General features: G+C 37.5%; 2 protein-coding genes across 9 annotated transcripts in view; both read right to left on the reverse strand.

Moving 5' to 3' along the window:
• Positions 1–618: 618 nt before the first annotated feature.
• RBP1 (retinol binding protein 1) lies at positions 619–26,031 on the reverse strand. Of its 4 annotated transcripts, XR_005862090.2 has the most exons (6): positions 23,876–26,031; positions 23,179–23,357; positions 10,051–10,152; positions 1,632–1,689; positions 1,444–1,449; positions 619–1,108 (listed from the first exon to the last, which is right to left on the reverse strand). XR_005862090.2 is itself a non-coding variant. In XM_040705543.2 (4 exons), the coding sequence occupies exons 1-4, from the start codon at positions 23,946–23,948 to the stop codon at positions 9,544–9,546; spliced, it is 390 nt and encodes a 129-aa protein (XP_040561477.1). In that variant the 5' UTR covers positions 23,949–26,031; the 3' UTR covers positions 3,682–9,543. The 4 variants fall into 4 exon arrangements, 3 of the variants coding, with proteins under 3 accessions (XP_040561477.1, XP_015132393.1, NP_001264345.1); XM_040705543.2 differs by lacking the exons at positions 619–1,108; positions 1,444–1,449; positions 1,632–1,689 and adding an exon at positions 3,682–9,579; XM_015276907.4 differs by lacking the exons at positions 619–1,108; positions 1,444–1,449; positions 1,632–1,689 and adding an exon at positions 3,682–9,586.
• NMNAT3 (nicotinamide nucleotide adenylyltransferase 3) overlaps positions 9,464–26,040 on the reverse strand; it is a 43,952-nt gene continuing 27,375 nt past the window's right edge. For 3 of the 5 annotated variants that reach the window (XM_046898579.1, XM_046898578.1, XM_046898575.1), the window contains one exon: positions 23,224–23,357. The gene's annotated coding sequence lies outside the window, so the exon portion shown is untranslated. Of the gene's footprint in view, positions 9,580–10,050; positions 10,153–23,217; positions 23,358–26,040 lie in introns of those variants that run through there. The other 2 variants (XM_046898576.1, XM_046898574.1) reach the window with 2 other exon arrangements.

Consider the following 26,040-nt stretch of genomic DNA (forward strand, 5'->3'; position numbering starts at 1 on the left):
TCAAAGGCAGCACCGTACCATTAAAACAGCCTTTTATATAGTGTCTGTTAAACAAATACTCGTTAGGCTGTCTGTAATGGGATGCTTTGGAAGTTCAGATTTGATGAAAGCAGTCCCAAATTATTCCTCTTTCCCGCACTGATACATCTTTCATTAGTGTGACCACTCAGGCTGCTGAACAATCTGCCTTTGTCTAGTCAACACATCTGCTTAACTTTTTCTCCTTTCTGTCTGCAGTTAGCATTGTGTTTGATATCAAGGTAGAAAGTGCAGTACCTTGCAGAACTCCATTCAGGTTTATTTGTGATGTGGACAGTACAATGAACTTAGGTATCTAATTAGAGTAAGTAAAAGTATTTGCATTAAACCTGAACATGCAGATACCTACTTTTAAAATCCCAAGTGCAATTAGAGGTGGTTTTGCTGTCTTTTCAAGGAAAAAAATAATGGAAAAAAAATGTTATTTCAGAAAGTACTTTGTTTGCAAAGAGATAAAATCATTAGCAAATAAGCATTGAACTGGCGCATGGCTGCAGCATTACATGGATGAACTTTCTGGAAAAAAGGAACACTTGAACCAGAAAGGAAAAGAATATGAAGAAAGGGAAATCTTTCTCCTTTGCCCAGGCTGTTTCACAAACAGGGTTTTTTATTTTTTATTTTTTGTCATATATAATACAGGTGTTGCACAACTCATAATAGACCCCCAGAATGTTGAAGTGAGTCCAGGAAGAGCTACACAGAGAAACAGGTCCTACAGCAAGAGTCCTTTTCTGTGGATATCTATTACCTTTATTTTTAATACTGAATTATATAGACATTTTTAAAGGGAAGAATGATCAGGTGAGATAAGAAGTCTGCCATCCCACGTTTGGCAAGAAACTCTGCAGAAGGCAGTGATTTTCAGACTGAATCTTTGACCTGTGTCCTTTTTTCCATTACAGACAACATTCTGGTGTTTTCCTGTGATCTCAAGATGACGTGGTCCTTACCATTCCTCTCAATACTGATTAAAGTAAATAAGACTTTGATGTTCCATTAATGGAATACATACATCAAGCAGGCTTGTCTTGAATTACACCAGGAATTCTTCTTGGGATTCATTTCTCAGAAAAAAAAAAAAAAAAAGATCAATTTAAAACATCTTACTTGATTCCAAATTGTCTAGCCTCAGCATCATGCTAGTGATTTCTTCAGCCAGCTCCCTCCCACTTGCTGCAGCAATCCCAAATTATACTTCAGCAAAACCTCTTGTCTGTTAGTCTCCAAATGCAGTGGATGTGCTCCATCTGTGGGCCATTAAGTGCCCTACATGTGTCTTCCCTAGTGTAGGGAAAAGGCTGAGTGTTGCTGTGCAGCAGCTGAGCAACATCTTATACGACAGCCTGTTTGAACGAGTCTTGCTAAAGCCCACTTGTTAGTAGCAGCTTTTTTTTAGTTATAGTCTCTCCTTGCTATCCACCTAACCCAGTGTCTTCAGCCTTTATGCTTCCCTGAAGAGAAGAACTGTAGAGAATCTTTGGTCAGCTCTGTTACTGAAAACTGTTCTAAAGCATGATAAAATGTAGATGATTATTTTGTTGTGGTGAAGATCTTTACAGTTTTCACCACGAAGGTGGGGAAGAACTGTGTTAGTCACCAAAATACTTCAGGAAATACTGTCAAAAATATCTGACATCATGTTGGGAACTGGAAACGGAAATGGAACTTTGTGTCACGTGATGCTTCAAGTGTTTAGGAGGCAGACATTGTATGAGAAAAATATGTTACAAAACATTGTACACATGGTGCAAAAAAACACTCTGTGAAATAATCCTGCTTGTAAGTTTTTGGGATGGAGACACCTTGCTTTTCATTGCCCAAAAAATGACAAAGATTTTTTTGTGTGAGTGATGATGATTAAAGAGCTGGAGCCATACTACTTGGAGATTTTTTCTGCTGAAGAACTCTGGTATTCCACTTATTTTCTTATTTTCTGAGTCATCTGTTTCTGCATCATTTAGGGCAGTGTGAAATGTAGCTTGCAGATCGTATTTGTCTAGCTCCTAAGTCAGCCCCCATGTCTGAGATTGGTTTCAACAAACCAAACAAAATTAGCACAGTGTGTCACTGCTGTGGTGGTGGTGTGAAAATCTGTTATGTGTTTTGCGCTGTTTCTTAGGTACAAAAAGTCTACAACTCCTGAGTAAATCTTTCAGAATTCTTTCAGAGTAATCTGTGAGCAGCTCTTGGAAACTGAGAATGTCTCCGTGTTTACGTCTGTACTACTTGAGCATCAGAAAAGATGACTAGTGATGGCTAGCTTTCTAGCTAGTGGGATTTTAACACCACAGTGGCCTTTAAGGATTGTCCTGAGTGATTGGCTGTTTCTGATGAACGCTGGTACCAGTGAGACAGTGGAGAGGACTAACTGCATTACAGTGAGCTACATTGTTGTACCTGAGAATTGGTGTCTGGAGGAGCTGCTGTGTTTGAATAAGTGCTTTGCTATGTTACTGTAAAATATATAAAAGGTGCTGTTCTCCCCCTTTCCTCTCCAAAAATAAACTTAGAAATGTCAGCATCAAGAATGGTAGCATATTTCTTGACAGGATGAGTGAAAGACCACAGTTATTTCACAGAAGTACTACTGAAATGTGTTAACTTCTTTAACATGCCCAGCTGGAGAGAAGTGTTAAAAGCTGTAATGGTTATGGATAGTAAGCATCAGTGTCTTGGTAAGAAAAGATAAATTGAATCATGCTGATCTAGAGTTAGAGAAGAGAAGTGATGAACTGCTGTAAGTCTTGTTGCACTTGATTGAATGTGAAATTTCAGCTTGTCCCATATGCAATGCTTCTAAACCCTATAAAATGAAAATGGTGACTCCATAGCATTGTAAGTATCTCTTTTTATGTAGCAAGGACACTGACTAGCAATTGAGAAAAAATGGCTGCGAACATCAGGAGAGAGAGGGACCTTTCATTTTAAATTCCAGTGCAATTTTGCATTGCCTCCTCTGCTTTTCTTATATTTTATCTCTGCACTTTTGTAATGCTGCTTTGTGCAGCCTGAAGGGGAGGGAAAAGAAAGGAAGTGGAACTGTTGCATAGAAGCTGTTAAGTTGATCCCACAATGCTGATAAAAGCATTTTTAAGAACTACACATCTTTGCAGATTACTACTGATATCATGCTGTATGTATTTCTACAGATGCACAAACAATTTCTAAATGTAACCTACTCTGTAATGATTGTGCACTCATAGCTAACTGCTATGCTACATGCTTCTGCTACAATCTTGAACTCTCAGTTAAACGAGCATTTAAATAAAGTATTTTAAATTTGAAACATTCTTATCACAATATTGACTTTTTAATTGGCTAAGCATTAGAACAGTGTTGTACCAATCGGCACAATTAGATAAGTGGTCTCTTGTTATGTAAATTACTGTTGAGTCAATAACCACAGACTTTTTTTCTTTCTTCTTTCTGTACCTACTTTAATAAGAATGTGGCTCTTGAAAGAGAATTTCATTCTTTGGAGTAGAAACTTAATCTTTAGGCAGATTGGTTGAAGGAACTAAAAAAGCTATGCTGCTCAAGTGTTCGGTGTGGCTATCAATACAGAGAAGAGTGCATGCTCTGCTGATGAATCACAGGATACTGACGGAATTCTACTGTTATGTGCATTTTTGCTAGACAGGAGTCAATTACTTAAATAAACATTTGCTTTGAGGTTGAAAATTTTCTTGAAGTACAAATAGCAGTAGCACATAGGTACTATTCTAAGAGGAAGTGTTTTACTAATAGAAGATGAGTGGCCATAAATCCTTTACATGATTACAGACAATACTGTCCAAGAAACAACACAATACGGTACGTGCTAGGAAAGTTTTATCAATGTTTTGCTGGAGAACTCTTTTCCTTTACTGTCCGCTTAGAAAATTTAATATAGTGGAGTCGATCAAATGATAGACATTGATGAAAGTGGATGTATCTCCTGGAATGCACCTTTCATACCATGCTAGTGGACTGTTACTCACTTCTGCTCCATCTCATATAAGAAACTTTAGAAATCTAACACACCTTCATGTTATATGGTATTTGTCATTCAGACAGCTCATTTTAAAAATGTTGCACAGATCACTCTAAGCAATTATTTCCCATCTTTCACAGTTGCATAAATGCAGACTGCAATCTTAGCTCTTATTTCTGTTGTGGTTTCTATGGATGGATTAGACTGGAATAGATGCTCTTAGTCCGTGTGGCTTGGATTGAAATGGGAGTATTGTGGTCTTCTGATGCTTTAAAAAGACTTCTAGGAATTAAAACATTCAAATTTATACTTTAGAATCAACCTGGTGACTCAGATTCTGCTAGAGCGATTATCTTACCACGATTCTCGGGGTACAGAAATTTGAGCGTCACGGCAGAAAGAGGGGATGGTGATTTCCTATCTCTTGCAGTACAAGAATTAGGAGTAATTACATCATGACAGAAGGCAGCAGGTTCAAGCAAACAGAAAGAGATATTTCTTAAACACCTGTTTGCTAAATATTGGCATTGATCTCGAAAATGACTTGAGATTTTTATGAAAAATATGGTGAAGGTTATTAAGTACTGAGATAGTATCTTCTGGCTTGAGCCACAGATGAGAAAAGACTGGGAGAACATTGTGGTATAATCTTTGTCCAAGTACGTGGAAATCACAAAAGCTGGTGTACTGCATATGTGTTTCTGCAGAATATATCTGAAGATTAAATTCTTTAATGGCATTAAAGGTATTTCACAATTAATACCATACATTTCATATTATTAATTAATGTTAAAACTACCTCTTCAGATAATGCAATCTGATTTGTATTCCTTTGTCTGTGTAAAACATTTTGTTATCTATTAAGATACCCTGGATTTCTAGAATAAAAATATAAAATATCTAATATATATAAAATAAAAAATTAACAGCCCTTTCTTAGGCTTACATGTATTTTGTATAGGTCTGATTAGATTTTTTCTCACATCATTTAATCTTCAAATACTGAGATAATTATTTTATACTCATATTTGCACCCACTAAAATTAATGTGTATATTTTGACTTGTTCATATCAAACAGAAAAAAACCACAGCAATTTCCAAATGAAAATATCATCTATACAGGTTGCACCATTAGATACTACATAATCAACTTGTTCAAAAAATATTCTCCTGCTGTTAAGAGAGCAGCCTATTTCCTCTGTAGATCACGTTACTATGAAGGGTTTCAGTTCTCTGCCTGATCCTTTGCATTTGCTCTGTGGTTTTAGAATCCTTCTGGATTTTCTTTGGTCTTGTGCAGGTCTTACTCCTTAATCATTTGATGTTCTAATTCTACATCTTGACTTAGTGCTTTTCTTTTTTTTCTGCTGTAATGGCAGGGGTAGATCAGGTGGTGAATAATCACACAAACCAGGAATAAAACAGTTGAGGATCACACTAAATGATTATTGCTAAATTAAGTTGAAAACAGGTGAAGGGAAGAAAAAGTATAAGACTCAGAAGTGCCCTTTCCATGAGGGGCCTCCTAAATTAGTGGACATCTTACTTCTTAAATTTGTAAGACTGTTTAGTATAAAGTACTTGTTGAGTGCTTTTCTGTATGTTGCACGAGAACATGAGCACAATGATGGGTCCTAATAAAATCTGAAAATTGTATTGTACAAAGCAATGTTAGCTATCACTTTTGTACGGTGTGAGTACAATTGCATAGTTACTAGCAATAACCTTACTGTTAGTTTCATCAGAATAAGAAAGAAAACGAATAGACAGTCATTGGCTAAGGCATTTAGAAAGGAATTGCCTCTTGGTCATAATTCTGTAATTGCTGTTTTTCCAGATTATTGATCCATAACTTTACTTAATTTAAGAAATCAAATCTTCAATTTTGGTGGAATACTTTCGGTGAAGTACTGCTCCATTGGAGCTGGTGGTAAAATTCTCACTGGCTTCAGTGAGATGAGGATTTCCCATCAGCCACATATTGCAGTTCTCACTCACTTCCCTATGACAATTCATTGCCTGAAAATAAGATTATATAAAGGCCCCTCGTTAAGGCTACAGAAAGGCAATTTTCACTGTAAGTAAAATACGTGCTCACATGGCCTTTAATTCCTGTATCTTGTTTTTTACCAAACAGCCTCAGTTTTGGTGTAGTCAAGAATTATCGTGCATACCCATTTATAGTATTTAGTAACTTTAATGGGGTTTTATTTGCAATTATTTCTTTAAAATAATTTGTTAAAATATTTTTGACTATACAGTTCTAATGTAATCTTCATCTCTGTATTAACTCTCATCACTGATGATGTTCATTACTAGTGCTTGGAGATTTGGTGGCAAGTCTGTACATTCTACTGTTCTTCACTTCTGTATCAGCAGTAGGCTCACTGTACCTTCTTAAAGACCTGCTTACATTTGACTCCGCACACTCTTATTTCCTAGGGAGAGAAAATAATTTTAAAATTACATCTTTTACACAGGATATGTGCAGCTTAATTTCAATATGGAATTTCTTATCAAATTAGATTGTATAGCTTGTACATACTTTAGCCTATTTTTAATCCTAATAGTACCGCCTGGTTTGGGCTTATTTTCTGGAGAAAGGTGGAGTAAGAGAAGTTGTTTTGGGATCTCAGATCTTAGAAGACCAAATGTGTTCCAGGGGCATTATTGTTTATTTCTGTGTGCAACTGCTTAGGTCTTTGAAATGAGAATTCTATATTTTGGACATATAAACAAGGTATTTGGGATGAATTTAAGTAACAAATTCTGAGTCTGTATGTTGATGATCAGTAGTTCAGACTTACAAACTCAGAAATGAGCCAACAGCCCATTCTACCAACGCAGCGGTCGTGGGTAGGATGGGACAGGTAATTGCATACAGAAGAGTTGAGCTAGGTCTATAAACCACAGCACAGCAGTGAGCTTTGACTGAACTCGACCATATTAGATGCCTAACTCTGCCCACTGGTCTTCTGTGTTCCATAAAAGGTTTTAAAAAATCTTTGCTTGCTAATAATTGGGTCATATTTAACTGCTCATAAGAATGTGCGTTGATTTATGAGACCTACTGTTGTTCAGCTAACATCACTGAAGATGCAGTTTAATCTTATTTACTACTGAAACTGTTGAGGTTACACCTGAGTTGCACAGACATTGTGGGAATTTGTGGAGGAGCCGACTGGTTTTCCTGGAAGAAGAAAATTGGTGGAACTTCTTAAGGAGTGTATAGACAAAGATTATATATGACACAGCAGAAGGACTGTACTTCCTATTTCAAGATAAGACTTAAATAAAGTTGTCAGAATATTTTGAGGGAATAGGAGGTATGGTTAACTCGGAAGTTGTGCACATTTCCTTGTATTTCTTGATAAGCGTTAAAATGACTTATTAAGAAGAACTTACGCTGGGTCAATAACCTTATTGGCATGTGTTACCAGTCTGTTGTAAAGGAGGTGCTTCATGATGAATTGATGAAACAAGCAGACTGGTACTGTGATTTTAGTTCGTTTTGTTCACTGTATATATTGGGAACCCAAAAGAAAGAGTGTGCAGTAAGTCCAAAGAGATCTGCTGACAGAGATAAAAACCTGCAGAGCAGAAGCAATCAATACAATAGAAAATGGCAATAAAACTCAAAAGGAAATGGAGAATGGTCAAATAAGTCACTCACATAAAGCAGAATCCAAGGAGGAGAAAGAACTACAAAGTACAGACCATAGATTGAAATGGTAAAAATAGGAGGTGATAAACTACCAAAGGACGTGGTACTACTTTCTACAGAACCGTGGAAGGAATTAAATTAACACTTGGCTCATTGTGTAAAGTTCAATAGCATCATAAAACTATCGAAGTATCAATTTTTTAGAGGTAACTGCCCATTGTATCAAAGTACTCTCAGGAGTACAGGGCTCAGTAGTCTTGGCTGATCAAAAGTAAGATACTAAATGGAACTGTTTCACTGTATGTGTAATGGAGAGAGTTATATTAATGAGGATTCAAAGGAATAAAGAGGAGATCATTTGAAGTTCATGAAATATAAAATGTGATAAAGTATTGACTTCTAAAATATTTGGGTACTTCTTTTGCATGAAGTAACTTTGTACTGGCTTTTGGGTGCATGATGGACAGATCACAGTAAATTGTACAAATGTCAGTTAGTGCATGTATGTCCTGTATGTGCTGGCAGGTATGGCATAATTCTCTTCACAGCCTTTTGAAGCAAAAGCATCAGATCAGTCAGGTTACGTTAGGGTACCTAAAGTGGCACTAGGCAACAGGGACACTAGCACCAGAATCTGAATTTATGACTTCTCAGATATGACTCTTGACAGATTTAAGCATAGAAAATGGTCTGGCCTGCATGTTCATGGCCAGGTGGTATGGCTAGTGCATGAGTCAGAGTAAGGACAGGAGAAGTCTAGACTAAAAAAAAAAGTGTTGGGAGAAGTAAATAGGAAGAGAGAATGATTGCAGGGGCACAAGAACATGGACTTCCCAAAATGGAGGCCAAAGAAATCTGAGAGCAACTAGTGCCATCGCTTCATGTGGGTTAAGTGCAGCAAGGAATAAGCCGAGCTTCAAGGCCGGACACAGCCTGGCTAATTGCAACCTATTTGCTAGCAGAGATCCTGAAAAGGCTGCTGCTTGGGGTCGCAGCACTGAGTGCTGTTAATCAGGGAGGTAGTTGGAACTGCTGTAGTGTTTACATGCAGATTAAGGGAATGTTTTGTACTGGTTTTATCAGTATTTCACATCATGACATCTTGCGGCAGGCTATTCGGTGCTGAGGCACAGTGCACTGTGGAGCTGTACTTCCCGATCCTATGCTCGTTAGCGGTTTCACATGAGTTCCAACTCTCTGAGAAAACTACTATTCCTCCACAGTTCTCCATGAGGTCTCCAGTTCCAGGTGACGGGTGAGGCACATCCAGGTTCTAGCAGTGATGGTAGCCTTCCTCTCTCTCCCATTATTAATTGAGTTATTAATTGAAACTCTCTTATTGTTATCTTACATTCTTTTACCAGTTGTAGTAAATCTGTAATCTCTTCTCATCTTGGAGTTGGATCATTTTTCTTTCCTTTTCCTCAAAAGGAGGAGCAAGGGTCTCCCTTCTGCTGTTGCACTTGAAACTGTGACGTATATACACAGAAAATTCTGCAGTCTCATTTTCATTGCTTCACCTCTACTTCTGTTGAGGCCATGACCGCAACTATAAATTTACTTCCATCTCTACCTGTATTACATCGAGTATGTAGTCCAGTTGGCAAGGTCAATCACATACATTCCTTCTCCAAACTTGTTTCTGGGACTTCCACTATTTCTTATTTAGTAAGAAGAGGCTTAGGTTACTTTTGCACAGGTTTCATTTATAACAGTTTCTAATTTGGATATTTAGAGAATATTAATTTAGAGTGTTGAATGCTGGAAGTACTGAGCAGAGGAATGAAATTAAAGTTGGCTTTTATTATCTCAGCAGGAATAGTGTATTTTATCCAGAATGATGAGTGAGTATGCTATGAAGAGCTATGTAAAAAAAGAATAGACATCTTCTTTCAGATCCTGTTAACTTGGAAAGATGGAAATGGTTATCAGGGAGAGCATGACATTTCAAAAACTTAATTGCTGTTTTAGTTCTCTGGGCTATAATGCAGTTTGGGCTGTAACTATTTTAAAAGAACAATGGTATATTTTCCCCTTACGGCTTACTGTTGGGTGTGTAATTTTACAAGCTCCTATATTGTGCATTTCACAGAGTGTACAAGGACCATTCTGTTAAATGGTTTCCTCAGTGTAAACATTTCAAACTGGTATGTCTGAACAGTTAGTTATCAGAAAGAGTACTGCTTTGAAGGCAGTCTTTGTAAGGGACTTGAAAGAATAATGGTGTCAAATTAAATTATTACTTTAGAAGCAAGTCAAATACAGCACCAATACTTAATTATTTCAAAGAATGCCAAGATAACACAGCACTGCATCTAGCCGTTTCAGTAAATAAAAGGATGACACTTAGTGCCCATTATATGATCTTACCAGGTGCATTTCATCTCCTTCAATCCACTGAGTCCAACCACGATCTTCTTTTTCTCCTTTCTGTACGCAAAGTAGCTTGTCTCCATCCCAAGAAACTGTGGTCTAAGAAAACGGGCATGTTCAGCATTACTGTAGTATTTCATGATATTTTGATTTGTTTCTTTAAAGAAAAACTACTCTGTAATCTAATAGACTAATGAATCTCAAAAGAAGAATAATTGTAGATTATTGTAGTACATGGGATAATTACAAAAGAAATTTGCTTAAAGAGCAAGTTGCTTCCCAACTAATTGTCAAAACCTGCAAAGGTGAGATAAAGCTGTTTAACTGCAAGAAAAAAAAATCACATAAAAATCATTATGTAAGAGCGCATTTCTTTTTCCCTGCTGACAAATACAACAGCAGAAGGGATGTACAGCCTAATACTGTATTTGTAAGAAGAGCTGAAAACTTGAGATTCAGGTCTTTTTTCACCACAAGGACTGCTCAGCTGATCTGCCTGAACACAGTGCCCACTTACTGGCAGCTCCAGTTATACAAGAAAGACTTGTAAATACTGGGCCTTTTTTCCCCACGTATCTTTATCTGTCTTCTGTCATTGAGCAGAGTAGTTTGGAAGTATCAGTAAATTGATAACATTGGCAGCGCTCTGCTTTGTTTAGCTGGAGTAGTAGTTGAGCCAGGACTGGTAGAATACCAGTAAGGTGTTGCAGGATGTAGCATAGCACTTTCGTGAATACCTGCACTGCCTCGAGTAATTAAGTAGAACTTAATGAAGTTACTTAAATTTATGAGAGTGCATCCTTCCACTTGCTACTATGGCTAGTCTTTATTGACAGTATGCTTTTCACTTCTCCCTAAGATAAAAAGAGCAACATTCTATAAAATTTTTGTAGAGGGAAAGGAAAGATGAGTGGCAATTTGTGCTGCCCTAGGATAGCTTAGCAGAGATATTAGCACACTGCTTTAAAACCAGCTTGAGTGAAATGAATCTGAGGACTAGCTACAGAATTACTGTCTACCTTGTGTTAAGTGTTCAGGCCACTCCCTGAGTAAGCAGCCACATATGGATAAATTCTGATCTATCATTAAAGGAAAACTTAATGCATTCATCCTGCATGGTTTCTAAGAAAAGAAGTCACCCTACATTTTTCATTCTATGAATTAAAATAAGTTCAACATTGAAGAACTATGCAGACCTATTTATTTAATTTGTGTATATCACAAGCAATTAATTCCTAAATGATAACCATGATAGCCACCATCTATAAATGAGTACAGCCAGTATTCTCCTCCCATGGGAAGTTTTAGACTAAACAATCATGGAAAATGAATCACCAGAAAGAGTGCCAGCAAAGATAATCATAGGGAAGGCATTATGAGTGATCCGATATAGTCTGTTTGCACCATACAGGGTTTCTTAAGAATCACAGAATCATGGAATCATAGAATGGCCTGGGTTGAAAAGGACCACAATGATCAAGTTTCAACCCCCCTGCTACGTGCAGGGTCACCAACAACCAGCCCAGGCTGCCCAGAGCCACATCCAGCCTGGCCTTGAATGCTTCCAGGGATGGGGCACCCGCAGCCTCCTTGGGCAACCTGTTCAGTGCATCACCACTCTGTGTGTGAAAAACTTCCTCCTTCCTCCTAATATCTAACCTAAACCTCCCCTATCTCAGTTTAAAACCATTGCCCCTTGTCTTATCACTATCCATCCTTGTAAACAGCTGTTCCCCCTCCTGTTTATACGCTTCTTTCAAATATTGAAAGGCCACAATGAGGTCTCCCCGGAGCCTTCTCTTCTCCAAGCTAAATAAGCCAGGTTCCCTCAACCTTTCCTCACAGGAGAGGGCTCCAGCCCTTCCTCTGATCATCTTAGCGGCACTCCTTTGGACCCACTCCAAGAGCTCCACGAAAACCAGACTTAGTTGTCCTCACTAAAAAACTCTCTGATTTGTAAAATGCATTGGCATTTTTTTCTGTTCAGTCATGTAAAATGATGCATTTAAACCTAGTAGCAGATAACATTTAAAAAATGCTATCTTCTTTCAATGTTTAAAATGCTAATGCAAGGAGGGACAACACACTGTGACATAGCTGTAGTTAAGAGAGCTAATGTGGTTGCTATTGATCATATCCTTTTATGTATCTATTTTGACCCTGGATATCCACATGGAGAGTAGAAAATAACAAATAACACTAAGTTAATATCTCAAAGGCTTTCTGATAATTCTAAACCATGAATATATCCGAAAGTGAACTTTATTTCTGCCAGTGACCTACAGATGCAAGAAATACTAGGGAATAAGTCATTTGTATATGCAGATTTTCTTAGTAGCAGTACTTATTTCTATCCATTAAGCACTAGCTTAATCACAGATAAACTGTTAGATTAGCTGTAAAGTTAAATTCCGTACCATTACATGTGAGTTCCAAGGCAATATACCATCATAAAATCAGATCCAACGTTATTAGAACTACTCACATGCAAAGTCAGTTACTGTGGAAGTTACTAGTTTTGATATTTCACTAGCTTAGTAGACTTGGGGACAATAGGGAAACGTATGTGGCGACACAAAGAACTTTTTCAGCCTGTAAGAGTTTTAAAATGTTTAAAACTCTCAGAAAGCACACTTTTTTTCTCTTTGTTGTTGTTTTGTTTGGTTTTTCTAATCAGGATTAGATCCTGCGTTTGGTGATTCAATGACAACCACAGAGAGTAAAATATCGCAGACCATTAACCGTGCCATTTTATCAGAATTCCCAGATGTTATCCTTCTTCCTTTTCAGAAATATAACTACTGATGGGATGTGAGGACACCGTACAGTTTCTGACTTCTGTATTTGCTATGAAGGTTATAAAGGACAGAATGTATCATATTGCAAAAGAACGTGATGTTATCTTCTTTGTTAGCGGAAACAGCCGCTTCATGACAATCAGATTAATTGCTAGCATTTTTGTATTTCCTTTCTTTAGGTCATATTCTAAATTCTGATATAAGACCCAAATAACACAAAAGACAGAAATTTCTCTTTTAAGTCAGATCAAAGAGGAACACTAAGTTCTTCAATTCCAAATATCTCTACTGAGACAGCAAAGTATTAGTTGAGGTTGGAATTGTTACGGCTATTTAAGTGCGCCTTTTCCCAGCAGCAAAGACAGCAATACTTGCCTTATAGCATTTCCAAATATTTGAGCCAGAACATAATAACATTCCAAAAATATTGGTAAATATTGACCTTTTGTTGTAAATAAGAACAATTATTTTGCCTTTTGGCATAGATGCTCTCATTTCTCCTTTCTTTGTATACATGGAATATTTTTTCAGTGTCTACTGACTGGGAGAAACACTGTAACTACAAAATCGTAGGTTTTCTTTTGCGTTCATAACTGCTAATGCTGTTCATATTTTAAGTGAGAAAATAAACTACACATTCCCTACCACTTTTCACAATCTCCAGAGGGTCCCTTTAAATTCCCACGTTAACTTAACAGCAGCATAATGGCAGCATAAAGAAAAAAAAAATGTCTGGAAGAAAAATGATGGGGAGATAATGTAGGTAATTAACATCTACGAACGAGCAGTGCTTAAATTCTCTTATTTCTTCAAATTCTGTATTATTCTGATTTTCTTTTAAAGCTTCATTCTTGCAGCTTAAGCTCTTCCCTTGCATCGCTCAAAGATAGACAGCATGATAGAACTTGTTAGAAATGTATCATGTGTCATTAATCAGTATATCATTTCAATGAGCTATAAAACCACTAGCACCACGCATTCAGCAATTAAAGGAGAATACTGATCAAGGATTTCTTGCTTATGTTCTTTACCTCATTGCTTACTTACTGCCAGATCAAACTGGGACTGATATATCTTGAGTGAAATATATGTAATACTATAGGGAACAGCAGCAGAAAATGTTGTTTAATGGGATTAGTGGACAGAGTGATTAATGTCTTGCTTCAATCCAGCTTTTCTCAAAAATTCTGACCAACAATATTGTACCTCTTTTGGATTAAATACTTTGTTCCTGATGTATAACTACCCGTTGTAATTAAGAAAGAGAGAGAAGAGGCCAATATTGTATCTTTCTCCAGTGGTCCCAAAGACTGATGGTATTTCTGCCTGCTAGGAAGGGATGGATTATTTTACAAAAAGGAGCTATACTGTATACAGCTGGCAGAAGAACTCCTTGAGAGTAGCCCTGCTGAGTAGGACTTAAAAAAAAGTGAGCATGAGCAAGCAGCGTGCACTTGCAGTCCAGAAAGCCAATGGCATCCCAGCTTTTATCATAAGAAGGGGGGCCAGCAGGGCAAGGGAGATGATTGTTCTCCTCTGCTTGCCCTTGTGAGGCCCCAGCTGAAGTACTGCATCTAAGTCCAGAGGCCCCAGCACAAGAAGGATGTGAAGCTTTTGGAGAGGGTCCAGAGGAGGACGAGAAGAATGATCCAAGGGATGGAACACCTCTCCTATGAAGATAGGCTGAAGGAGCTGGGGCTGTTCAGCTTGGAGAAGGATGTTAGGAGATCTCATTGCAACCTTCTAACGTTTAAAGGGAGTTTACAAACATGAGGGAATACAACTTTTTACACAGGTAGACATAGATAAAATACAATATTGTAATAAAATACAACTTTTTACACAGGTTGACAGTGATAAAACAAAGGGGAATGGTTTTAAACTAAAGAAATGTAGATTAGATGTTGGGGGAAGTTCTCTACTGAGAGAGTGGTGAGGAACTGGAATAGGTTGCCCAGAGAGGTTGTGAATGCCTTGTTCCTGGAGGTTTTTAAGGCCAGCTGGATGGGGCCCTGGGCAATCTGATCTAGTACCAGATCAAGTGGCAGTAACAGCAGTGAAGTCTTGTCAAATTACAGTAGATAATACTTCCAGCTTTTAGTAGTAAGGCACATTGACCTACAGCCAGATATACTGAATTGTGTAATTTTCTGAAATATTCTGATTTATCAGAAAAATCTGCATTTCCCAGTTATGGGAAATTATATAAACATTTGATGTTGGCAACGCAGTGTTTCTCATTCCCACATTAGCTGTTCCTTATGTGCTAGATTGTGGTGCGTGCTGTGCAGCTGAAAATATCTAGTGTATTTTACAGGCGAATGAAATACAATTTTTTCCTTAAGTAGCCAATGAACATTTTTTGCTGATGCTACATAGATTTTTGACATACTACATTTACAAATATGAATTGCAGCTACCATCTTTCATCAGAAATGTTATTGATTTCCCATCTTTGGGAGAAACACAACAGTACAGTTCCCATTTTTCTTCTGCTTCCCTCCACAGTGTTGTCTCTATATTACCGCGCAGCAAATGACCGCAGTGCCCTAAGACTGCGTGATACGATCCATGCTCTGTCTCAGTTCAGTAATTCTGTGCTTACGGGAATGACTAGTCATTTTACAACTGTAATTATGATTTAGGAAAAAATTAAACCATGGAAAACAATTGTTTGGATCAGCTAGTTGATACAGGAAAATCCATTTTGAGAAGCTTCCTACATTTCCAAATTGCACCAAATAAAATTTTCTAGAATTTTCAGTTAAACACAGCAATGTAGCCAATTAGATATTAATTAGATGCTCAAGATAAAGCTTTTTCACCTGAACTATCAAAATGATATAAAAACATCTGATAAGCAGTTGTCAGGTAAAATATTCATCAGCTGAAGTGCTGATGGAATAAACTAATGTTGATAATCACAGCCAATTTAATGTAACAGTGAAGACACATTCATTAACATCATAGTCACTACCTGTGACCTTTTGCATAGGAGGCATGCTCTACATTACGAACAGGAAGGCAACAATCGTGTTAAACATTTGTCACCTCTCCAGCCAGTAACTCCTTTGGTCTCACCAAATCTATATCTGGCGGGTTGTCGACAGATAAAATGCAGAGAAAAGAGCACACTCAAGCAAAAAAATATGAATGTTTTTCTGTTTCTCTTTCAATTCCACAGCTGAAATGAGGTTAAATTAGTTTTCTAAAAGAAGTCTGATACAGAAATACTGGGAACTTGTAGAAAATCAAATCAAGGAATGAAAACCGTAGGCAATTTTTCCAAGAGCCTCAAGCTTGACCAGATATCTACCCTACCATAACAGTTCAGAAGTTCTTGAGTAAAAAAAATACATTCATCCTAAAGACATTCAGTTACTTTCTAATGCTACTTAAAGCAATCTTCTGTCTTCCTACAATTATTTTTTCAAAGTGGATTTCCTTGTTTAGGTCCATGTTTACTTTTTACTTCAGTTTTTTTAATGGACTTCTGAAGCAAATCTTATTAAGTCAGGTAATTTCCTTGCTCCTTCTCTACATGTGCTAAGACAAATTGCAACAAATTTCAGTAGGTTTACTGTAACAGCCAGAACTGATTTGAACTTATAAGGGCCCGTAGCAGTTAAACAATATTTGCCATAAATAAGATTTTTTTTTTTTTTGAGTTTTGATAGATTTGAGAGAAAAAGACTTACTGACCTAAACACTTGGAGTTGGGAAATTCCAGTCACCTGCAGTGAGATGGAATTGCAGAAGTTCCAGGAGGGTTCACCACATTGGAAGACAGAGTAATAGCTCTGGTTTCTGGCTTTGAGTGTCTGGCTCCAGTATGATCTGCAGCAACCAGGCACTTCAGTTGTAAGAAAGCTGCTGTACCACCATAGCCCACTCCTTCTCAAACTCAGCCCATCTTTTTTCTTTCACGGATAGTTGTTTGCAACCCTGTTGAAAGGCTGGGCAGTGCCATATGATTGTTAGTTGCAGTGGTCCGGACTTCAGTGAGCCTTTGTAGACTACAGTTGTAATTCTGAAGGCTCCTGCTCAGACCAATGTGTGTAACTGAAAAGTAAGGCTCAGAGACATGGGACACTGCAGACTGGAGAAGAAAGAGAAGAGATCTTATCAATACTTGATAAGACATGGGGCAGGGGGGGGATGAAGTGGATGGGGCCATGCACATTTCAGCAACACCTAGTGACAGGAGAAGGGGCAACAGGCACAAACTGGAACATACGAAGTTCCACCTTCTCAGAGGCTTACAGAGCACCAGAACAAGCTGCCCATGGAGGTTGTGGTCTCCTTCTCAGAAGAAATCCAAAACCTGCCTGGACACTTTCCTATGGAATGTACTCTACTGAACCTGCTTTAGCAGTGGAGTTGGATTAGATAATCTCTAGAGGTCCCTTCCAGCCCCTTTGATTCTGTGAGTGCACAAAGCACCACACTAAGCCCTGTGAGTGAAAATCATGAAAGATAAAATTATAGAGGTACATCACCAAGAACCACTCATCAGGACAAGGTCTCTAACTTCTAGGGACCAAGTACTATGGTGTTTTTTTTTTTTTCCTCCAATTGTCCTGATTCTTGACTGTGTTCTGGCTCTGATTTACTGTATTTGAGAACAAAGTATCAATATGCTGGAAAATTTAAGCAGCTTCCAATAAGGTCACTATTGTAGTTAAGAACTTAAATGGAAAGAGACTACTGTTTTCATAAGACACTATCAAAATACATGGTTAATAGGTTCCAAAGTACAAACTGTTTGAAAATCTAGATGATCTTAAAATTTGATTCAGAAATACAAATGGCCTACCTCCCACTACTCCTCTTACCTTAGGTTTTAATTAAAATTAAGATACTCAATTTTTCTTGTCTACATAAAAGTAGCTTAGAATGATGAAGATAAACAGCTACAAAGAAGAAGTCTTAAAATCTGAAAAAACTGCAGAAATTTCTTAATTGCTAGGATCATTTATGTATTGAGAGAAAGAAACTGCTTGTTTGCTCTGTTCATGATCATCCCATGAATTCCAGTCACTCTTCCTAAAATCTAACAGATTATTCTGTTCATATTGAAAATTAAGAAAAGAAGTTACTATATTATTATACCTCAAAGATCCATTTGAAATAAGGGTTCACTGTAACATCTTCCAAAGGGACAGATAACACAAAATATGTGGGCTTATTTTGTCTCTCCTACAGGAAAAGATCTATTAAACATTCTCCAACAGAATAATGAGTGATAGGATTCTTGGACTTTATTGCAATATATCGTTTCTGGAGAGAGGCTATATCTGTTTAGCTATCCTGTAGCTGGGGAGAATACTAAAGCCTTTATCAATCTTTCATCCCCATACCAACTTCAGTTCAACTCTGTAAAAGCAGCTATAAATCTAGCCTCCCATTTAATCATTTCTGCTTTAAGCCAAGCAGCAACAAAAACTCCCAGAGTTAACTAATAGGAAAACAGTGGTAGCATAATACAGAACATTTCTCAGCTGTTTGTGGGGCTGGCACATGTGACATATAATAATGGGTATCTATAACTACAGAACTATGAAATGTTTTTGTGCCATTACAAACATGCTCAGATCATTATGAAAGACAAGCCGGTTAAAACGTGGGCATTCTATACCTGACTGATAAGCTTACTGAAGTTCACTAGTAAAAAAAAAAAGAGACACTTTCAGAAGTGTTGCTTTGGTGATTGTCAGCATCTCCATTCCTAGCAAACAGAATTGCAATGACAAGTTTTAGATCAAAGGGTAAGCTGCTGTCAGGGTCAGAACTTAAATGTTCAAATGGTTTATTTTGAATCCTTGCTCATAGGAGCAAAGAGAGAAAGGGAGACACATTGCTGGCTTTAGGGGAGTAGAATAAGCATTCTGGTTAGTACATGGTGTTTAATTTCTTCGTAATGGTTAGCTTTTTTGTTCTTGAAATACAACTGTAAGAATCTTTAAAAAAATGGGATGCCTTGCATATATCCTATGTCAGAAAAAGAGTAGAAAACAACAAATCTAATTCACTTTGTGCAAGGATCAGAATCGATCCTAAGACATTGACTGTTTAAACTAATGCACATAACTGATTTATTCTGTGTAAATTTAGCAAGATGCAAGTGTACATAACACTAATGGTCTGTCATTCAAAAAAGGAGTTTGGTAAGTCAGGTTCTCAGGCTTTCATCTAATTATTTCTGCTTGCACACTGCATTACTATTTCCCAGAGTTTTCCGGATACAGGTAAAGCTGAAATGCTAAGCCCGCTCAAGACGATCCTGCCCACAGAGCTTTCAGAAGGTTAGCAGTGTTTTGTGAGTAACTAGCTCAAAGCCTACAGTTAGTCTCAAGTATTAGACATGAATCTAGCACTGCAACATTTGACATTATTGACATCTTACTGTGTATGACAAAATATTCTAGAGATCTCATCTGACATCACAGCACAAATGTGCTGAGCCTATCACTTACTGCTAATATGCAGTAATGCCAAAAAGGCATGCAATGTGAAACAAACAAAAAAAAGAAAAGAAATAACTTCTCTATACTTAGGCACAGAGACTGAACTGGAGTTTGAGGGAGCCCGAGACAGATCCAAGACTGGAACTGTTTTCTGGAGCCTCAGAGAGGTTGACTGCAGAACTGTTCCTCCTCACATGGAGCCAATAGTTTGATCTTCTGCAAACACAGAAGTGCAGTAAAACTACTTCCTCTGAATTAAAACCCATTAAAGTCAGAGATAATCCCAGTAAGAAGCTGGGGATATTAATGCAGAGAGAGGGAGCAGTAGATTTGAGAGAAGACTAGAATACACACACACATACAAAAACATCTCCCATCCATTATCATTCTAGAACAAAGCTTTTTCCAATATAGTAAATGAGAACATACTGACAAGCCCAAATCAACAAATTGAAGTAATTTTTAAAAAGAGTGACAACATTTGTAGAGGTATAGAAATGAAAGAGTTGATTCACAGAGATCAAGTGAAGAGACACATTGCTGACCTTGCATTTTACTAAAAAGAAACAATTCATTTTGTGTCTTCTCATTCTGTGAGGACTCCCTACCAAAATTCCAAGTGTCACTAGTGCTTGCTTTTTCTAACAACAAAGTACTCATTGCAGTGCCTACTCTCAACTAGATTAACAGCTGTGAATTCCATTTGTGGAATTAAAGGAACCCTGCTGAAATAGCAGTTTAAAAAAGTTTAATGAGCCATGTAATTTTAATAGGACTTTATTCTGACCTTGCAGCAGTATAAATCAAATTAGGCCCCGAGTACCTTAAGTTCATTGCATTTTTCCTTAATACAAACTAGACAGGAATCATTTCTTGCTTGGAATACAGGGAATATCAACTATCTTTTTGGTAGCACCTTGCCTATTATTAGTGCTCTCTCCTGAGTGGGCAGCTGTCCTAATGCTTGGTTTTAGGAAACAGAGAAATTTTATGTTCTAAAGCAGCAAGTCTTCACTTTCCAAGATAAATAAAATGACAGAAGTACTGATATCACCACCATCCTTTAAGAAAATGGGGTCATCCAAAAATGTGCTGCAGACAAGGAAGCGATGGGAAAAAAAAAGAAATTGCTAAGGGTTATCCATCTGAATTATCTCAAATAAGCTTCCAGCAGTAACCAAGTGGACAGCTATTATAAGGAACATAACCCTAAGTGAAATCAAGAAAGGCAGCCTATACTGTCATAAGTCTATTGATATTGTCATACCTTTGACTTTTTTCTAAATTGGGACTCAGCAAAACTTTTCAGCTTTTACTCCTTGCATAGTATTGACTTCGAAATACTGTAATTACATTGTACTCTGACAGATTCAAAGATGTTTTGCAACTGAAAGGTGAACACAATTTCAGTGACATACACAGGAAGATCAAACCTGTTCACCGTGCTTATATTTTTACTGATGTTAACCTTAGTTAGAGGACTCTGGCTACATTCATCCTGCTGGTTCTGCTCTACAGAGTAGTGTTTATCATGTAATTTGTTTTATCCATGTTACTTTGTACTTTTGTATTGAGCTACTTGTTACTGAGGAGAGAACCAGGCCAACAATCTGCTCAGCTCACAACGTAAATAACAGTAAATGACTCAAACTCTCCCATTAGATAGACTGAATGTTAATGATTACACCATTTATGGCACGCAGTCTCATAAGCTACGTATAAGGAAAGAAAACATCAAGAACTGCATTCAACCTTCACTTTCACGGTGGCTTTCCTCATACCACCACTCAGGGAGCGTTCCCATATCTATCAGCTCCATAACCCTCCTTTCACAAGCTTTCTGGCCACCCGCGAGTTGTTTCTTTGCTTAAAACTGCGAATCTTTGCTGACATTTTGGTTGTTAGATTTGGACAGACATTGCGTCTCAAAAGAAAGCTTCTTGTACTTGCCTTTCTTTGAAAAAGCTGAGGTTTCATAAAATTCTTTAATCAGATAATTGAATTGTTACATATGATACCTTACAGGCAATGATTAGATTGACCTTAGTTACAGAGCTGCAGTTGGTATCTTCTGATGTGGGAGACCACAGAGATACCAAAGACTTGTGAAAGCTTTATGAAGTTACGTGCCTAAGTCATTCTTCAGAAATAAACTAATTGTCAGGGTTAGTGTGATCCCAACTTTTTTTTTTTTGAAAATGCAAGGAGATGCTGATACATCCTGTTTACAAGTCTGAGTGATTTTGCCACCAATACATACTTTTTTTTTTAAAGGAACAATTAGAAGTAAGCTAGATTCCATTCCAAATCCAGTAACTGCTGTAATGACTGGAATAGCCTTTTATTTCTTCCTGATTCAATATTTTACATTCCTTCTTATTACTCAATTTAGGATAGTCAAGTAGAGAATAATGGCCTATTACAAATAGTGAAATGTTTCAGGGAACCAAGAGTTGAAGTGTTATACCTACTCAGCATTTCAGAAGCAGGACTGGATAAGGGCCACATTTTCATGTCTTCTGAATCTATTTTTTATTAGCACAGTGGTTGTCTGACAGTTTGTGAGAACTCATTGCAGGCACATGCTAGCAAAATTACTTCATTCTGCCAGGTAAAGGATGTTTTAGTTGGGAGTTTAGTGGTCTTTAAGTATAGGTTGTGCTTAGCTGGAGATAGTACTGTACACATGCAAATCAGTAGTTCACTGAATTAAACACTGGGAACTTCAGATATTTTTAGCCCTTGAGCAGATAACTTGACCATCACTATCTTTGAAAGCACTTTAGCCAAGTAAATTTAAGACTTCAGGTTCATATTTGTTCAGTGGATCTGGACTTCTTTATTCTGATGAAGAGCCTTCCAGAAATCAATTGATAATCAGATGATATCAGACCACTTCCCTTTACACACACACTTTACCATTCCACATCTTCTGTTCTGTGTCATGCTCTTACCCTCTGTAACAAGGAACCCAGAGGGATTAGCTGAGGACCTTACCCACTGCTCACCTGTCCTTTTTTTCCCCCCTATTATTCTGGGGAATTCACTTTCCCCCCACTAACAGAGCAGAAGTTTGCATACTCTATTGTTAGAGAATAGCACGCTGCATACAGAAACATCTTTCTAAGAATAGAAACCTATTAATTCTATTCTGTATCCTCTATATTCCCTGCTGAAATAATTCTTTTGCTTATCAACTTCACTATGGGATATCACAGGCATCATGCTCTCAGACACACAAGAAAATGTCCAGCTGTACATATCTAAAGAACTTGGTATTCTCAAGTACTCCCTGATAATAGGTATTTATCAGTCGTAAGCTGAAAAATATTGTCTCTTCGGCAAGCAAATAGAGCTCATAAGGCAGAGACCTCAGTGTTTGCTTATTGATTGTGAAGATTTGTTCCAGTGAAGCTAATTAACATATTGACTCTATTACATACACCCAGGAAGGAGTGAGCATAGAAAAGCAACAGCTTTTGAGCACCTGATTGTTGTTACAGATGGGGAAGGATACCTGGCCCTGCAATGAGCAGATTTCTTATACTGTAAAACACTCGTCAGTGAAGAGATCCTGAAAATCTGAATGCAGATGTCTTTCAGACTAACAAATATTCCAGAATAACTGAGAACACTGAATTGAAGTTACTATTAATTGCTAGAACTTTGTCAAGATTCTGATTACAGTTACATTCCATTAACCTAAAGGCATGCTAAAAACCATGCGCATCTCAACAAACTGAGCAGTATAAATATAATTTTACGAATAGCCACAAATACAACAGCTTATAGATGCAGTCTATGCAAAGCCTTAATAGCCTTGTTTTTATTTTGTCAGTTGTTACAGTTCTAATTCTTACCATGCATTTGCGATCATCCACCCCAGCTAAATCCTCCTCAAACTCCTTTCCTACATCAAATTCCATGATGTAGTTTCTAAAAGTGCTTAGCGTTTTAATAATCATATGATCTCCATTCTGAAGGATTTCTTTGTCAGGTTTTAGCAAGTTTGCTATTTTTCTTACAGCAACATTTACATCTGAAAAAGAAAAAAAGTTACTTTAATCCAGAAACATCTACCACCAAAAGAGCTTTGTAACTCTTGGGAGAAATGAGGTGAACAAAGATAAATGTCCAGATCTTTCAGACCAGCTTGCTTATAATGAAAGAGTCCGCAGCCTAGTTCTGTTAACTACATTCCGATCTTGGTTTGCTACTCGTATTGGACAGTTAATAAGGGTACTAGTATTTCTACAGGAATACTAGCATTTTAGATATTCCATCACATGCGAACACACAAAACTGCATCAAGTACATCACCATCTCTTTTCTAAATTATGTTTGAGTTTTGAATTTGAAGTCTGCCACTTACCTCTTTCAGCTATGTAGTTTAGTCACTTTAGACTGCTTAAGAGAATTCTGCACAGAGCAATTCTTAGTTTCAGAAGAAATTGTTTCTCACAAAAATGCTTTATGACCATACAATAAATTCATGTGAAGATTAAGATAGTTTGCATTTATTGATTCTTTATTAAAGAAACATGAAGGGAACCTTACCCAGTGCTTTGAGGTATTCCTCAAAATTGTCATTGCTGATCATTTTCCAGTAACCATTGAAATCTGCAGGCATCCCTACTTCAGGTAATTGTCAAAATCAGCCTCAGGTTCCGCACCTTACAGCTCACTGCCTTTCTTTGTGGCAAATCTGAACTTTGGTTTCTTTTATCGGGTTTTTAGACCATGTAGCTATGCAAGTCCTTCTAATCCGATTATTGTTGAAGTGTTGCCTTTAAATCCTTCCACAAGGCTGAACCTCTGAGATTTCTACTGACAGCAAGATGACTTGATTTAAATAAAACGAAACATTCATCTTCCCTGTAACTTCTGTAAAGCTACTGATTATCTAGAAATTCGTTTTAACCATGACTCTTCTTTTTTAATGCCACTAAGAAATAAGATCCTTTAAATGGTTTTAGTTTAGGTTATTAGCCAAGGCAAGTGTATACCTTGCGAGCTTTTTTGAGGGATATCCTACTTCCTTGAGTACATCCATCTATTTTAGGCCTTCTTTATGGAAAAGAAGGCCTACAGTCTCCCATACAGCAATTTGTGCCTGTCTTAACTTATTCACTGAGCTCCTTAATTTTGCCCATGGAGCTGTTTGGGCAGCTGAGGACTCAAAAGGGGCATTTCAGTGTAAGCAGCAGTGGTTATTTCCATACATGAATAAATGCTGCATCACAACAAAATGCATACTTTCAGTTAATTTAAGCAACACTGGAGCAAACAAAAAGTACTTAATAGAGATTAACTTCTCATATGCCTTAACAGCAATACTTTGCTTCCTAAATAAATATAGTACTAGTATTAAAAAAAAAATAAGTGATTGAAAACAAAAAACTGTTAAAGCAAAAAAAAGCATCCTGTTTTAAGGTGTAATGCTAAAATGGGAGGAAAAGTACCATGATTATAGCAGGGTGGCAAAGTCCTTGGCTGCAGCAAATAAGAACAAGTTCAAGTGCAGCAGCAGCAGATGCAGAAATAAAGGAAGAGAGCTGCTCACATTTGGAAAGCCTCAGGTAGGCAGAGATCTCTGGCAAGAGATGCCCTCACCACTACTGCCCTGCCAACCCTTAAATGAGGTCTGGAAAGGGGTGGATCCTGGCTCCATTCCTCTGGTCACTCAGGTACATTGCATGCACCTGCCTTCCCAGCAGGTACTCAATCATTGTTTCAGGCCCTGACTTAGCATTTCCACTACATAAGGATAAGATCAATCATCAGTTTTGAAGCAAGAAAAAATCAAACAAATTACTTGCATATTGCACACCTACTACTTCCAGAGGTTAAAGAGTCAAGCAATATAAGACATGCATAAACAACAAATATAGCTCAACCAGAGAGAGAATTCTTATCTACAAGGATATTGAAATGCCACAGGTTTGGGATTTTAGCAGAAAGTACCTATCACATAGCAGAAATCTGTCTTGGCAATATAAAGGTACCTAACTAGCATGACCTGCAGGAAGCAAGGGAACTTTTGCTTTATAGCGGACTCAAAAAGCATTATCACTTCACCTTCGTGTACAAACATGAAAGTACGGAAGAAATTAGTCTGATGCCTTCTTTCCCCCTAGTTAAAATTTTAAGTTTGGAAGTCTAAAGATCTCTATTTACTTTGCAGTAAGCAACCCTCTTTCTTGCTGAAAACTGGAGATAGAAGCACAACCTAGCATCTTATCTGACATCAATATGCAACAAGCATCTTAAACTCAGCTTTGCTCCTTGTGGAGCAACTTCAGAGAAACAGTGCTGATACTTTTATTTTAAGGGGAAACATCTCTCAAGAACTCAGACATAAGAGCACAGAAAACTTCAGTTCTACTATTCTCACATAGGATACCCTTCAGCAGAGAGCTGAACAAGTGTCATGTTCGTAGATGTTACTACTGTTAATTCCAAAATACTAACTATACGGTATGTTTTAGGGTGCTTTAGCCCCCATACATCACTTCATTACAACCTTATTTCAGATCTAATGGTTTAGAAAAGTAATTGTCAACAATAAAGACTTACTGAGCTACATTAACTGAATTCTGCATAATCCCAGAGTATGGATGAGTTGAGCAATTATTTAAAGATAACAAACACCCTCCTTTGCCATCTTTTAAAATTCACTTCCAAAAAGCATAGACTTACCAACCACAGAAAGCCATTGTAGA

Source organism: Gallus gallus, chromosome 9 (genome assembly GCF_016699485.2).
Source record: "Gallus gallus isolate bGalGal1 chromosome 9, bGalGal1.mat.broiler.GRCg7b, whole genome shotgun sequence".
Taxonomy (NCBI): domain Eukaryota; kingdom Metazoa; phylum Chordata; class Aves; order Galliformes; family Phasianidae; genus Gallus; species Gallus gallus.

Coding starts and splice junctions, on each gene's coding strand:
- RBP1 (XM_015276907.4), bottom strand. CDS start 23,948: ATGCCTGCAGATTTCAATGGTTACTGGAAAATGATCAGCAATGACAAT. Junction 23,358..23,875: donor GGAATACCTCAAAGCACTGG/GTAAGGTTCCCT, acceptor TTTCTTTTTCAG/ATGTAAATGTTGCTGTAAGA. Junction 9,587..10,050: donor AAGGAGATGAAATGCACCTG/GTAAGATCATAT, acceptor CATCTTTCCAAG/TTAACAGGATCTGAAAGAAG.